Raw genomic sequence first — 15,090 nt, 5'->3', positions numbered from 1 at the left:
GAGGGATGACACTATCCATGCGTGCCGTCTTAACGGGAGAGGAGGACGAGGTTTTGGAGCCCACAGATCTCTGGGAAAGAGAGAGAAAAACGAGCCGAGGATGACAACGATCATGTTGGGGGCGGGGTGGGGTCATAGAGGCGGAGTCTACATCTAGGAGGGGGAGGAAGAGTACAAAAAAATTGTTGTTTTTTTTTATCTCAATACACAGCCAATCAGAGCACGTGCAAGAAAGGAGAGTTCCAATGCAATAAGGGCGAGACCACGAACGAGCACAACTGGGAGGGTAGACACCAAAAGCCACCCTCCCTCTCCCCATGAAACCAAAAAGAGAAGGAGTTAAAAAAAAAAGGAAAAAAGACAGGGGGGGGTGGGGGGGAGCAAACTGTCTGAAGCCGCCTGCTGACCTGGTCACTCCCGCTGGCCAGAGAGGCCACTGAACAGGAGGAAGAGGAGGAGGAGGTAGAGGAGGAAGAAGACGGCCTGTAGGCCGAAGACGCCTCGCCGGTGGAGGACGAGCTGTCCGAGTGTGTGGAGGCATCGGGGCCCTCGGTGGAGGTCGGAGAGGGCAGGGTCGGGCTCGGACAGGGGCTGGGGCTCGGACTGGGGCCGGGCCGTCGCGGTGGCACACTTACGAGCTCAGGGCACTCCGAGGGCGTGGCGGCCGAGTCAGGCCCCTCCGTGGTGGTCTGGGAGCTGTCGCTCGGGGCAACCGAGGGCCGCTGCTGCTGTTGGTCCTGCCTGGAGTCGTCCACGTCGTCCACGGACTCCTCGCTGGTCACGGCCGCTGAGGGGACGGCCCCTCCTCCTGGCCCGCCGGCGCCGCCACTGGAGCTGCGGCTCAGCATGTCCTCCTCGTCGGCGTCTGCGTCGGCGTCGTCCGGCCCGCTGTCGCCGCCGGCGCCGCTCAGCTCCACCGAGTCGCCCGGCTGCAGGGCACGCTGGGAGGAGCGCGGCTGCTGGGTAATGATGTCTGCTGGCGTCAGCGAGGACACGCCCGACGACGACGGCGCCGACACGTCGCTGCTGCCCGACTCGCTGGTGACTGACGCTGAGGGAGAGAGAGAGAGAGAGAGAGAGAGAGAGAGAGAGAGAGAGAGAGAGAGAGAGAGAGAGAGAGAGAGAGAGAGAGAGAAAAACGTCATTTGGACGATTGCTTTCTAGAAGCCTTTAGCCGGTTGTGAGTGGCTTTCTCCTTTCCTCTCGATAACCCTGTGCTGGTGGTTTGGCCTGTGGTGCATCAGCTCATAAGAGATGGTGAGGGTCTCCTCACCTGTGAAGGAGCCGGTGACCTCTGCCCTCGTTTCAGGGTCATCCTCCAACCCCTCCTCCTCCCCCGACAGCACTTTTCCTGAAGGTGGAGAGAAAGGTTAAAGTTCACGGCCATCACAGTCCAGCCACTTGAAATACATCTCCATGCTGTACAGCAGCAGCAGAGGCACAGCGGTCAACTTTAAGCCAGTGGGTCCAGATAACACAACAGACAGACGCCTCTTCATATCTTTCCCAACTACCATGTATTATCACAGCTAACACAGACAGAATCAGAAAATGGGAGACCATAGACCAGAACTAAGGGAGAGGTAAAGCACTGATGAAGACCAGAACTAAGGGAGAGGTAAAGCACTGAGGAAGCAAGGAAAGAGGGGGAGGTGTTAGGGAATAGCACAGGAAGTCACCTTTCTGCTTCCTGAGGAGGAGCGGGCTCCACGATGAGCTTCCGCCAGCTGCAGAGGCAGAGAGGAAACAGGAAATAAAGGCAAGAAAAGAAAAAATAAAAGCCCTGTCAGCCCACAGGGGAAAAAGCCCTGTCAGCCCCCCCCCCCCCCCTTTTAAGGAGTGAACGCAACCGGTTAAGAGAGAAAACAAATCCATTAAGAGTGCAGCACTTCAGAGTGAGTCACGTTAAGGAGACCAGCAGACAAGTCATGTGCTTCCAGTCAAGTGAAGTGATTAATAGAAACTACAGCAGCAGTAGGAAAAGTGAAGTGAAGGCACAGTGATTAAATGTGACAGATGTGCATGTGAGTAAAGACTATCAATACCCAGATGCCAAATGACGTTAATTGGTGGAGCTTTGAGCAAGACTGCACCCGTTGATTTGACGCTACTGTAACATGAAGTCAGAAAATGCGCTTCCTTCTTGTAACTTTTTTGTACCATTTCAAAGTTTACAATACTTCGGTTTTTCTTTAGGGACCCTCACCACACGATCATAGAAGTGTAATATTTTGAGCATTGTTTGTTTTTTGATGTGAGAGCTTTTGCACCAGAGCTTCCACTACAAGCCATTTCATTGTGAATTGTTCAAAACACCACCAATTAACGTTATTTTGATCTCAAACGAAAGTTTGAACTTGTTAACAACCGAAAATAGACCCTAGGTTGTTTGTTCTCCGGAGTATCCCTTTAAGGGTCGGGCAATCGACAGACACGTGTACCAATCGACAGTGAGCTTGGTCATGACTGACGGCTGGGCGGTCCAGTGAGGATGGCAAGGGCAGAGAGAGAGTGGAGGGCTTTACCGATGAGCTCCACGATGCTGCCGCTGCGGGCTCGGCCGTCTGCCTCCTGGCGGAAGACGGTGTGCCGCGGCAGGACACCTGGCGTGGTGAGCATGTGCAGAAGCTCGGGCGGCGGCGTGCGGAATGCCTGCTGGAGCAGCTCCAGCGAGGCCGTCACCACGTTGTGGTCGCCGTGCTGCGTGTAGTGTAGCGTCAGCTCGTACACCTGCAGGGGACACCAGACGGAACACAGGCTTAGCACCATAGGTTCCAATCCAACAAAAAAAAGTACAGCCTGTTCCAAACTTAACACGTACCAAACATGTGAGGATGATGAACACTACGCAATTTATTTTGTTTCATGACTAATTCATGACCAAGGGGCAGCCGTGGCCTACTGGTTAGCGCTTCAGACTTGTACCGACCAGTAGGCACGGCTGAAGTGCCCTTGAGCAAGGCACCTAACCTCACTGCTCCCCGAGCGCCGCTGTTGTAACAGGCAGCTCACTGCGCCGGGATTAGTGTGAGCTCTACCTCACTGTGTGCTGAGTGTGTTTCACTAATTCACGGATTGGGAAAAATGCAGAGACCAAGTTTCCCTCACAGAATCAAAAGAGCCTACACCCTCTGCTACAGAGTTCAGCTGGACTGACATCTCACTCTGCTGCACGGTCCTTTCAGCTGGAGTGGGCTGTGATCACTCGGATAACACAGAGAGTGTGACGTTCTGAAGTAATGATGAAACTATTGCAACACTCCGAATTTACAAACCATTTCCAGAGTGCCACAGTGTGCTTGGAGTGGTCGTTTACAAACATAATTCACCCATCACACTCTAAAAACTTCTCATGGGGTCCTCAACAACAGCAAAGTATCCTTAAAGGGCAATTCCATGCAAAACTGTCACATCCATAACGGCAACTAAATACCATGGCATTGTGTTGGCGTTATGGATGTGACCGTTTTGTGCGGAATTGCCCTAAATGATGTAAAGAACGCCACTGGTCACTGTTCAGTACATGAAGCCTAGCCATGCTGAGACAAACACAGCAAGCCTTCATTGAAATGGCGGGCAAAGGACAAAGTGTGTCAACAAGCACAGCTCTTGCACCTGAACTAGAGCCATCATGTGACATGTGGTAGCACTGAGCTGGCTTATCAATGTTTGCGCTTAATGCCCATGATTGATTTTACTTAATTATCACATTAGCACTAGACTGAAGACTTTGCCCATCTAGGCCCCAGAGTGTGGCCCATACCTGGACCAGCTGTTCTGGGGATGGGGAGACGTCGGCCTCCTTGCGCATGACGCCAAAGCTGCCCTTCAGGCTGGTGTTGGGCACTTGCTGCTGCAGCAGAGGCATCAGGTAGCGCAGCGTGAGCAGCACACCCAGGATCAGGTGATTAGGCCTCTCCTCATCCACCGGAACCACCAGACCTGAGAGAGAGGGGGAGAGGGGAAGAGAGAGAGAGAGAGAGAGAGCGAGAGAGAGAGGAAGAGCGACTTAATTAAACAATGTGGTCTCCTGAGACCAGCTGAACTTGTAGGATGTGTGAACAGAGACACATTCTAGAGAAAATTCAATCATTTCTTACCAATAGGAAAAAATTTACAATTTAAACAACTAAAATGTTTGCTAGACAAGCTATCGTAAGGCCTCCAATTACCACCACTTTCGTTCGAAAATTCTAAAACAATGATGTTTTTTAATACTTAGAAATAAGATAAATGAACCTTACATTTTTCAGTAGCCATAGGTGTGTAGATTTGAACCAAATCTACACATGAACGTTTAGACCGAGAATTCTCGTCATGAAATTAAAATTCCACTGGAGCTCCAAGCGGATTTGTACACGCAGCCTTACAACACTGTTTACAGCTCTTTGGGTCACGGTAAAATGTCATTTTTGGTACATAGCTAATTTAGATACACTTATGGTGTGGGTGCTTGCGTTTCTTTAGGAATCCGTTGTCTTGGTTTGTATAGAAATGGATATTAAGTGACACATACACGCAAGACGGCGGAAATACGGGACCGGCGGTAATAGGGGGAGTTCCGATATGTTGGTTGAGTTTGATTTCAAGAGGCATAGAGAAGTGTGTATGTGTGTGTGTGTGTGTGTGTGTGTGTGTGCGTATCCTACCGAGCAGCACGTTGAGGAGCCAGGTGTAGAAGTAGTGTGTTCTGCGTGAGTGCTGACAGACGCTGACGGCACAGCTGGCTGCGGTTCGGCGGATGGTGGGCGAGCTGGACTTCAGGTTAGCCACAAATGCTTTCAGCAGCACCTGAGGTGTGAAAACACATACGCACCACACACACCACACACCAACAGACAGACATGTTTCAACATCATTGGTTATAATGTGTCTGTGTTATAAGGCCATTGTTATAATGTAAAGTCTGTGTTTGGGATTTTAGTTTCTTATTACGTTTTTGAAAATGACTGAAACCCTGGTGTCTTATCTTCTTGGTTTCTTATTATTTTTTTATTTTTTTTAATGACTGAAACCATGGATATACTGTACTACCTACTAATGCCAACTTTCATATGTTAATGGGAACATAAAAATGAACTTCCATGCATATTTAATCACCTTCATTAATCATACTACATTTAATAAAAAAAACAGCAATACATTTCCAACAATGACCCGCCTGTAGATCGTAAACAAGTCTTGGCAATTTCATCAAGCAGTGATGCAATCTGATATTACGCAAACAACACCCGCCTGTGTCTGGGACAACCCCTGGGACCCCACTGAGAGACACAAGCATGAGAGACACGTGCAGGCCTCAGAGGATGAGTTGTGTGGATCTGCCTGACAACAGCACTCAGCACTCACCTGCAGTCCCCAGGGTGTGTGGGGGCGGGGGCATATATGGCATTTTGTGTGTGTGTGTGTGTGTGTGTGTGTGTGTGTGTGTGTGTGTGTGTGCGCGTATTAGTGTGTTTGTGCCTCTGCAAGTCCATTTGAACACGTGGGTTGTATATGTGGGAGGGACAAATTCAGACCAAAACATAACTTCAATCAGGCAGAAGGAAACGTGGGTTGTTGCCTCTAGAGTGCGACAAACCATAACGGTTATGTGTGTGTGTGAATGCGTGTTTGTGTGTGTGTGAAGGGGTGTGTGTGTGTGTGTGTGTGTGTGTGTGTGTGTGTGTGTGTGGCAGGGGGCAGCCATGTCATGGATAATTCAATCACCCCGGCCAACATCATGGTCCATATTTAGTGCATGACGTAAGCCTCTAGGCTGCTGGGGAGGATTGTGCACGCATGGCGCATCGGCGGTGGCAGACCCTTGGGGGCACCACTGGCAGGTTAGTGTGTAAGAGTCCCACTCCTAATACCGCGACCGCATTCTTCTCCACTACATCAACCAATTAGCTAAGCTTACACAGGTCACACCACACGGCCTGTGGAAGGACTCCGAGTGTTGGCTAATCTCTATGTCCAGGTTAGGTGGCGGCTGAGCCCATCATGGTCTTATGTCCTTGTGTCAGAGCTAGAGGGGCAGTGTAACTCTACGATCTGACCAGCTTTCTCACAGGACAGGGGACTATGAAGCCATACTTGGGAATGCAGTGGACATAGCTGAAAGACAAAGACTGCATTGGTGTATTGAGTGAAGTCAAGTCCAGCAAGTGGTAAATTGACTGGTTTCAAAGGCTTTTCTTCCCCCCCCCCCCCCCCCACCACCACCACCCCAGATGTAGAGTTTTAGAACAGGTGCTTTCTGACTAACGTTAGCTGGACAACAGCTTGAGAAGGAGCTGGATTTCTCACTGAAAGCATTTAGACACAGACAAGGGTATAGCACGGGGCAGTTCAGGACTTCAGGAGCCAGAGCAGGGGAAAGCCAGCATGCCAGCCTCACCTTGATCTCTCCGTCATTGGCAAATTGGCCCAGGGCAGACATGATCTTGGGGATGGAGGAGGCCAGAGTCTCCTGCACCATCTCCTCCTGACGCTTGGTGATCCGTGTCAAACAGGGCAGAAGGTTGACCAGGTAAGGTCTATAAGCGCGTGAGCGGGGGGAGGGTGGGGGGAGGTTGAGGGGGCAAGAGAAAAACAGACACAGCACATTTATAACGGACACAACATTTCAAAGGGATAACATGGGGGGTGGGGGGGGGGGTGGGGGGGCAAGTCTAACAATCTCACACGAGTCTATCAAGACACTGTGGCATTTTACTTTCTCCTCCCTCCCACTGTGGACCGGTTCCATAACAAATCACCACCCACAAACTACTACAGCATATGCTCAACTCCACCCTTAGGTCTCAGCATATGCTCAACTCCACCCTTGTGTGGTGGAGCAGCAGTAATGTGGCTGCCTGACATTCGCCCCCCCCTGGGGTTTAATTTCCAAACGCACTGTTGCGAGATCGTGTCACTTTAAATGAAAGCGTCTGCTAAATACTAGTCAACATTAACTTTAGCTTCTCTACTGGAGGCATGTAGGGCCCCACTCTGAGCAGCCAGGGGGCGCTATGCATACCTGCACTTCTGCGGCCGGATGAGGTGGGCCAGCTCTGCAAACCTCCACAAGGCAGCTCGCAGACTACGGGAGGCACCGTTCTATGGCAGAGACAGAAAGAACTTATAAGTTAGATGCACCCAGATACAACCAACATACTTTGTCATGAGTACTTAATAATTACAGATTGTGTTCTGCAATCTATTAAATATATGAATACATAGGAACACAATGGCAATGTAGAAGGATCCTGACTAAAAGCCAGTCAGCCTGCAACTGTCTCCCTTCTGCTAAGCAATCATATTTTGCTTTTCTGAAATCTGAAGTTGCGAAGTGCATAAACTATGACTTAATTTCCATGATCTAACACACCATTTGCCCATATCTATAATAATAATATAATAATATACAATAATAATATAATATTTTTCATATTACTGTATATTGCTGAATTTGCAGCAGCAGTTTGGCATCTGATTCCCTTACCTTCTTAATCTCTTTGTACAGCTCCAGCTGCAGCCTGGGTAAGTTGGAGTCCATCAATGCCTGATGGACATGGGAAATGTCACACATTCGTACCAGTCACACAACCTTTCAAAACATACTGACCAAGCTCTGAAATCATTAAGCAGGACCCAGGTCACTCTGCCTGTGCTTCAATCTCCAGTGGTTTTGGAAAGGCATAATCTAAGATGGAAAATCTCAATCTAGTATAGGCTATTCATTTTTTTACTGGGGATCATCAGCCACAATTAGATCTCATCCTAATTTGCACCTGGTGGTGCCTTCAGATGGAATATTTTGATGCAAATTCTTTAGCACTGTTTCCTATCTAAAATGGCACATGTACTGTGTGGGTACTGCTTGTAGCCTTCTCTCACTTTGATGATTTTGTTGAGGCACTCGTCCGCCACCATCCTGACGTCAGACTCCTTATCATCGGTGCACAACAGGAACATCTCCATGGCGATGCCCAGAAGTTTCTGGAACTCTGGCGACGTCCTGTTCCCAGCACCATGGGGGCAAGAGAAAGAGGGGTTCCTGTCACTCAACAAATATTGTCAACAGCACTCTCAAACCAGCATGCCAAAATTAACCAAGAGATTCATCCTTGTTACTGGTCAAGACTAACTGGTATTTGTTAATTCTAAATGCCTGCCTCTGTACAAAAAAGATTTAGACAATAATCCCAAACATGCAGACTCACAACTGTAGTCTGGTTGTTGTTGACATGAATTGATGATAAGCTACCAAGAAATATTTTACTTATACTAAAACTAGCCTGTCGCTTCATGTAGCCTAACCAAAAACCCAGGCATATGGAGAAGACACACAATAAACAATAAACAGCTTATACTCAGTCAAAAGTGAAGACACAAGAAGGATATTGCAACTCGTGTCAGACCCTAATACCCAACTCCATTGCAGATCTGCTTCAACATTCCATTCACATTAACAGAGAAAATAAATAATAACAGAACCATCATCTGATCTTTATTTCTGTGACTCACAGACCCTTTAGACAGTGACTCACAGACCCTCGGGCTAAATAGCATACCTCAGAGACTGTGCCACAATGTTTTCACATATCGTCAGACAGTGGGTCACCCGATCCTTTTTGGTTGTTGCGAGATCTTTTTTCCTGGGGAAACACAAAAGGATGATTCATTTGGACCAAAAGAACTCCAGATACCTGAAAAAACAATGACTCGTTAAAAACAAAATGGGCACGTTGTGTGAAACTGAAATATAAACCAAATACAAAATTGGTAGCATACACAATCCTGTATATATCTGACATTCCATAGCCAAGATTATAATGCAACTGCCTAAATAATTATGTATTGTCTTAAAAAAAAAAAATTTTTTGTCTCACAAGAAATAAATCAGCTCTTATTGAGATCCCAACTGCTTCTCCAAAGGGTCCCAAGAGAGGAGTAAGGCCAGATTATAGATTGAGAGGACAAACAGAGTATTTTGAGATCTTATGATGAACTTAAATTGGACTTTGGACATTGGACCAATTTAAGTTCAATGTAATATCTGAAAATTCTGTAATTTTGCCTTCCTATGAACTTTCTGGGAGACCAACTTCCATACCCTTTAGAACAGTACTGAGCCTATGCTTCAGAAACTATGAAATCACATGATGAGTCTCCAACTGGAAAACAGAAAGGGCCCACGTTTTTAAAAATGTGCAAAGTGCAAGTCTGTCAGCAAGCAAAGTTCTCTTGCATGATAGCCTAGTCATCGTGCTGCATGCTGGTTGGCAGGTCAGGTGAAAAGTGTCCATCACAGTTGTCATTATTTTCCAGTTTCTTTCCCACAAGATGTTGGCTTCCCATCTACAACTGGTGCATATTGGGCCAAATCACTCTAGTGATAAGTAAGTAAAACGTGTGTCCAAATGGGGAAACCTTTCACTGCACACAAAGATACCTGCCAAATTAACATCAATGCCGTATGCTGGTCATTTCTGTGAGTTTTGCAGTGGGACCAAACAGCATTGGCATTAGTTTCAAGGGCAATTTCTGTTTTGCACTTGTTGAGTCACCATTATAAATGTTCACTCTGTCACTACGACAGTCCTGATGTTAGACAGGCAATATGCTGAATTGTCTGATCAAGACCGTATAGTTGTAAAAATCCAATGACAAGTAACGTGAGACTGCCATAACAAACAGGCTAGCTACGTAGATCGGCTACATACACCATCATGCTATTTGTTAGCTATCAAATAAACCGCAGAGCTGACCAACCAATGCATTACGTCATTGCTCAATTAAGAATCTATGTGCGTCAGAATTTTTCATAACAGCTACAGAGTTCATGTGATCGATAGCAAGCATAACTCTTGCTCAGCTGATGACCCGCTGGTGTTTGTAAGACTGAAAGAAAAGAGGGCAGTTTGAAAGGTGCATCGTATACTACCAGTTAGCCTAGTTGCAATGAAGCTAACTAGCTAACCTTGGCCCATAAAACGTTCTCAAACAAGTGATAATGTAATAAAATAAACACCATGCATTCATGGGTTATTAGCTACCAGGTGATACGACGTTGACAAGCATCACATCACAAACAGACTAAATAGGATGAACACATCAAAAGATTGCTTTTGACATGTTTCCTTTTAAGCTAATCGGGTCTCAGCCTGCCGCAGAACTGCAACCAGCCAGTGTGACTTCAAATTGAACAGCATTCATTATTTCACTTACTGTTTTTGAACTAGCTCTTCGGCCGATGGTGGTCCCTGCTGTTGCTGGAATGACTTGAGAGACTCAAAGGCCTTCATCAATTTCTCCATGGTGGCCATTTTAACGGGACCAGATGTCGCTAACGTTAGCTAGCTGGCTAATATTTACAAATGAGCTAAGTTAGCTAACTCGCTAGCTGCAGGGACGATAAAAATGCTGCAAGGAGGCAGGCGGCCGTAGCACGTCGCAGGTGATGGACACTGCTTGCGACGGCTTCCGTCCACCGCTCCAGTCTTCTATAACCACTAGGGCTTATTTGACTGCAAAAATGTCATTAAATGAACTGGTCGTTTATGATTTACCATCCGACACTGAAAGCCATCTTTGATGATGCATCCCATCAGCCTCACTAGGAAGTGTTGTGACAGCTTTGGAGGCCGCCCCATAAACTTCAACCAATCAGATAATAAACATGTGTAATTGACAGCTCCAATGACCAATGGGAATGTGAATCTACCTAATTTGAAATATGATTGGAGCCCTTTAGACAGGGCTTTTGTTTTTCAGCGTCACGTTGCCGAAACCATGAACGCTGGTCAGCTTTATCAGATTTATAAGCCATACGTGTGGTGTAAAAGCTCCGATCAGTTTATGGAGAAGCAGTGGAGTTGTAGCCTAGAAATCTAGACGCGCCCCTAGCGGCCAGGGCTAGTCTAGCAACTCTCCGTTGACTTGTGAGCTCTTGAAATCGAAACTAAATCTGGCATTGAAATCGTGTATAGAGTCGTTTGTTGGGCTTAACATAATGATTGATGGCAGAGTTGCAACAGTTTGGCTTGAATTCCCTGCTACTTGAAAACAAATATCCTATTGCGTCCTATTGCGTGCAGAGGGAATTTGAAAGACAACTGATTATCCAATTTGAAAGACAACTGATTATCCGACCCTCGGATTGAGCACTGCGAACGGTGAGTGCCCAGACCCTACATTATAAAGTGGGTCTGGCTCGCCAGGCTAGTGGAGTTGTATTCAGATCTGTGGACAACATAAGCAAGAGCAGCAGACCCGACTGCGTGAACTGTAGCAGCAAAGGCACATGCTGGATGGCACAACAATGCATGGTAGGCTATAAGGCTTGGTACAAATCAAATGTAAAAGTGTTGTTATGTCATGCAAATATATTGTAGATCAAATTAAAGCAACATATTATGTTATGAAACTAATAAAGCCCCCTTTCTTAGTCACTAAATAACACAAATGCATATCTGCATATGTCTGCATCACATTAGCCTACATATCGCTGTGTTTCTGTGTCTGTATAGGCTACAAACTTGTGTGATTTGCTTGTTTGTGTATCTGTGTAGGCTATCTGTGTGAATAACAATGTGTTTGTGCGCGTGTGTGCAGGAGAGATATGATGCATTTTGTGTGGGTTTTGTGTGGTGTGCAGAGATTTGAAATAAATTAATAAACAAACAAAAAACAAACAAACAAACAAATAAATAAATAGTACACAGAACTTTGGAATTGTGTGTAAGCAGTTGTAAATACTAACTGCTAAGTTTTATTTTCAATAGATTTTTTCATAATTTTCTGTAGCCTTGGTTGAATGCATGCAAAATAACAAGTAGGCCAAGTAGAATCTAACAAAAGGCTGATAAGGCCAAACTGCTACTCCAAGCTTTATAACCGCTTACTTTGAAATCTGTAAATTCATCCTCACTGTTGTCAAGCTCTGAAACAAATAAACCTAAAGCCCCTTCTCAACCTGCTGTTTATGTAAAAGCTCTGCATTTTTACATTGATGATACTATGATATAAAAACATAAATCAAGTTAGAAGTCTACACTGATGATGGATAGAGATGGGGATGCACCACATTGTGTGAGTGTGTGTGTGTGCACATATTGGTCCAAACCCATGGAGGTTGGCAGAGGTGGTGGTTCATAAACTGTTCAAAGCTCCAGATAAGTGTCCTTTGGGACTGGAAACTCGCAGGGAGCACAAACTCAGGCTGAGACAAAACAATCAACTTACAGAGAGATAATATGAGTATGCCAATTTCATACCAGCTCAATGTCTCAGTGATGTAGAAGAATTATCTTAGAATGACAAGGATGAAATAAACTGAAGTTTATGGAAGTGGATATCTATGACTGCATGTTGGATGAATGTTGTTGAAACCTGCCTATAGGGTCTTTAACAGTTGTCATGTAGTGCTTATCTCTGTGTCCTCAAAGGTCATCTTTTGATGGTTGCTTCTGATGAAATATGTTCCCATGTGGACGGTATTTACACATGACACCAATGAGTGGCTGGCCTTCCGCCTGGAGTTTAAACATCTAGTTTGAAACAGGCATTTTAGACATACATAATGTTTTGATGTGCATAATGTTAGGGCATTATTTGTACAGGTGTCTCCCTGGTTGACTTACAAGGTCTACTTCCACCTGACTGAGAGAAAACTCTAGGTGGCGTATGTAAGCTGTCATCGCCAGAAGAGGGGAGGGCTGCTTTTTGATGACAGCCAGGAGAGCAGCTCTTCCATCTTGAGATGGGAGTCAGTCTTGAGGGTATACCTTCACCATCTGTCTGTAGCTGTAGAGAATTGTTCATCGAGTCATTCACACTTTTTGTTCCTCTCTGTATGGTCATCATACACACACACACACACACACGCACACGCGCGCACACACACACACACACGTACACACACACACGCACACGCGCGCACACACACACACACACACCCACACGTACACACACACACACACACACACACACACACACACACACACACACACACACACACAGCAGTGGTTCTCAAAGTGTGGGGTGGGTCCAGTGGGGAATAGAGACATGACCTGTGGGGCGCGATGAATAGGAGCAAATTAGTGCCTATCTTTAATAATGCCTTTTAATGTTGATGGGGTCAGGTGGGGCTTGAACATTCCCCACCTCCAAAGTGGGGAATGACAGAAAAAAGTTTGAGATCACTGACAGAGAGAGAAAGAGAAGAGAGAGTGAGAGATAGAAGAGAGAGAGAGAGGTAAAGTCTGATACACAAACTGAAACACATGATTGCATGCCTGTGGCAAGCTTACCACTCTGACAGGTGCCAGGCTGTGAAGCTGGATTTGCTCTAGTCAGATCACTTCCTGGTGCCTCTGAAGACACTGGCTCCTTGCGCTGGCCAGGTCTGTGTGATGCTCGTCTTGGCAGCACTACTAAAGAACAACTCCCATAAGGGTTATCAGTGATTTGACTGGTATAATGGTTAGTTTTGGCTTATGATATGGCTTGTGACAGAGGCATCAAGTGAAATAATTCCACAAACACAAAGTGGGCAATACTCAAAGGGATACATGTTACTACAGTGTCGGTCATTGCAGGCCCCCCTGACCAATGTTCCTTTATTTCGTTTATTTATAACACTGCCTTTTTCTTCATGAACTGAGTGGTCTGCTGGCCCATAAAGCATCAGTTAGATAGGACACAGACAAAAAGAGATTATACTGCACTCTTGGATCTATATGATCCAAGATCTTTATAGTACTGTGGTGAGCATGTCATCTAAACTATTGATATTTAAAAATGTAAGATTAGGGTTGGTATACTATGGGTCCACATTGACAGTGTGTGGGAGATGTTTCATAAAAATGAAAATGGGACACCAAAAACTCAACCAAGCGGTTTATATCTATTTTTTAGAAGTCATAAAACTAGACTGCAGATCACCATACTGCAATATACCTCTCACATGCACCTTTCATTATTTTACATGTTTTTTCTTTAAACACATTAAAATAGCCTTGTAATTTTACATGTTTTTTTTAAGCACATTACAATAGCCTTCATCCCTGGTAGAGATATGTGTATCTTGCAAAACAGAGAGAAAACAAGCAGGAAATACAGACCTTTTGCACATCTCATTTCTTGCTATTCTATGTTACGATATGTTACATGCAATGAACATGACATGGGTCCATGTAAATGGTTTAATGGAAAAAGAGCCTTTGTATTAAGGCCCACTTATCTCTTTCATCTGATTTTTACATAACAGACATGATAAACAAAATAGCTTATATTACGTTATGATCAATATTGTGATAAACTTTAATACAGTTGATAAAATTGAAACCTTTTTTTCAATATGCTCTGAATTGTAATCTACATCAGCAATGGCATCCCTGTTGCCAGTTTCTCCACCAGGTGGGCCTACACAGGCATGTACGGAGCTCGGCTGCAGCCCTCAGTGATCAGAGGAGACCCACTTCTTAGTATGTAAAGACCTTAACTGATTACATTACATAATAGCCTTCTATGGCAGCAGTCCACAAAGTTCCTTCAGAAATCTTTGTAGTTTATTCAACACAAGGGCATGTAGACACTTCTATGGAGATGGCACTGGCCATGTTGTGTGCATGAACACTGGCAAGGACAGCACAGACAGAAACAGTAGGACAACTACACAAGGCATAGGCTCTAGTTGCTAACCAAGTTACCGGTAATAAGAGGATATTAATTAAACATGAGCTAACTATTCCCTTTTGAAGATATGATTTCAAACATAAAACTTTTGAGTACTCAGCATTTCTGGTTTCCCAATGTGCTAAAACACACTATTTGCTTTGAAAGCAAGGACATTTCTCAGTGATTCCAAACGTTAGAACAGTGTACGTCTACAGGAAATAAAGACACAGTGTTCTTGTTTTCCTTTTATACAAACGGCAGTGTATTATTTAATAATTACAAATGTCAGATATGGTACAACACCCAGTGATAGAACAAGAATTACATTGACTGCAGTGGTTGAGACATTACTGTACAACTACAAAATAAAAATCCAACTGCTCTCCTTGTGTAGATATGGGTATATCAACCAACAATTCTGAAATGTTGGCCCCGGAT

General features: G+C 45.3%; 1 protein-coding gene across 3 annotated transcripts in view; it reads right to left on the bottom strand.

Annotated features, from left to right (window-relative positions):
- Nucleotides 1–10,567, bottom strand: part of htt (huntingtin) — a 46,441-nt gene extending 35,874 nt beyond the window's left edge. For 2 of the 3 annotated variants that reach the window (XM_076294240.1, XM_076294241.1), the window contains exons 1-12: nt 10,201–10,567; nt 8,544–8,627; nt 7,867–7,987; nt 7,472–7,531; nt 7,007–7,086; nt 6,383–6,521; nt 4,650–4,791; nt 3,764–3,942; nt 2,526–2,730; nt 1,680–1,727; nt 1,274–1,351; nt 636–1,051 (exon numbers count right to left, since the gene is read on the bottom strand). In XM_076294240.1, the coding sequence (XP_076150355.1) occupies nt 636–1,051; nt 1,274–1,351; nt 1,680–1,727; nt 2,526–2,730; nt 3,764–3,942; nt 4,650–4,791; nt 6,383–6,521; nt 7,007–7,086; nt 7,472–7,531; nt 7,867–7,987; nt 8,544–8,627; nt 10,201–10,298 (1,650 nt within the window). In that variant the 5' untranslated portion in view covers nt 10,299–10,567. The remainder of the gene's footprint in view (nt 1–635; nt 1,052–1,273; nt 1,352–1,679; nt 1,728–2,525; nt 2,731–3,763; nt 3,943–4,649; nt 4,792–6,382; nt 6,522–7,006; nt 7,087–7,471; nt 7,532–7,866; nt 7,988–8,543; nt 8,628–10,200) is intronic. The other variant, XM_076294242.1, reaches the window with a different exon arrangement.
- Nucleotides 10,568–15,090: the final 4,523 nt, after the last annotated feature.

The sequence above is a fragment of the Alosa pseudoharengus genome, unplaced genomic scaffold (assembly GCF_046254945.1).
Source record: "Alosa pseudoharengus isolate Yale_2024_CS ecotype anadromous, Long Island Sound unplaced genomic scaffold, YU_APseudo_1.1 YU_APseudo_1.1_scf_2, whole genome shotgun sequence".
NCBI lineage: Eukaryota > Metazoa > Chordata > Actinopteri > Clupeiformes > Clupeidae > Alosa > Alosa pseudoharengus.
Note: the sequence above shows the minus strand (reverse complement) of the source record. Positions and strands in the feature narration are given on the sequence as shown.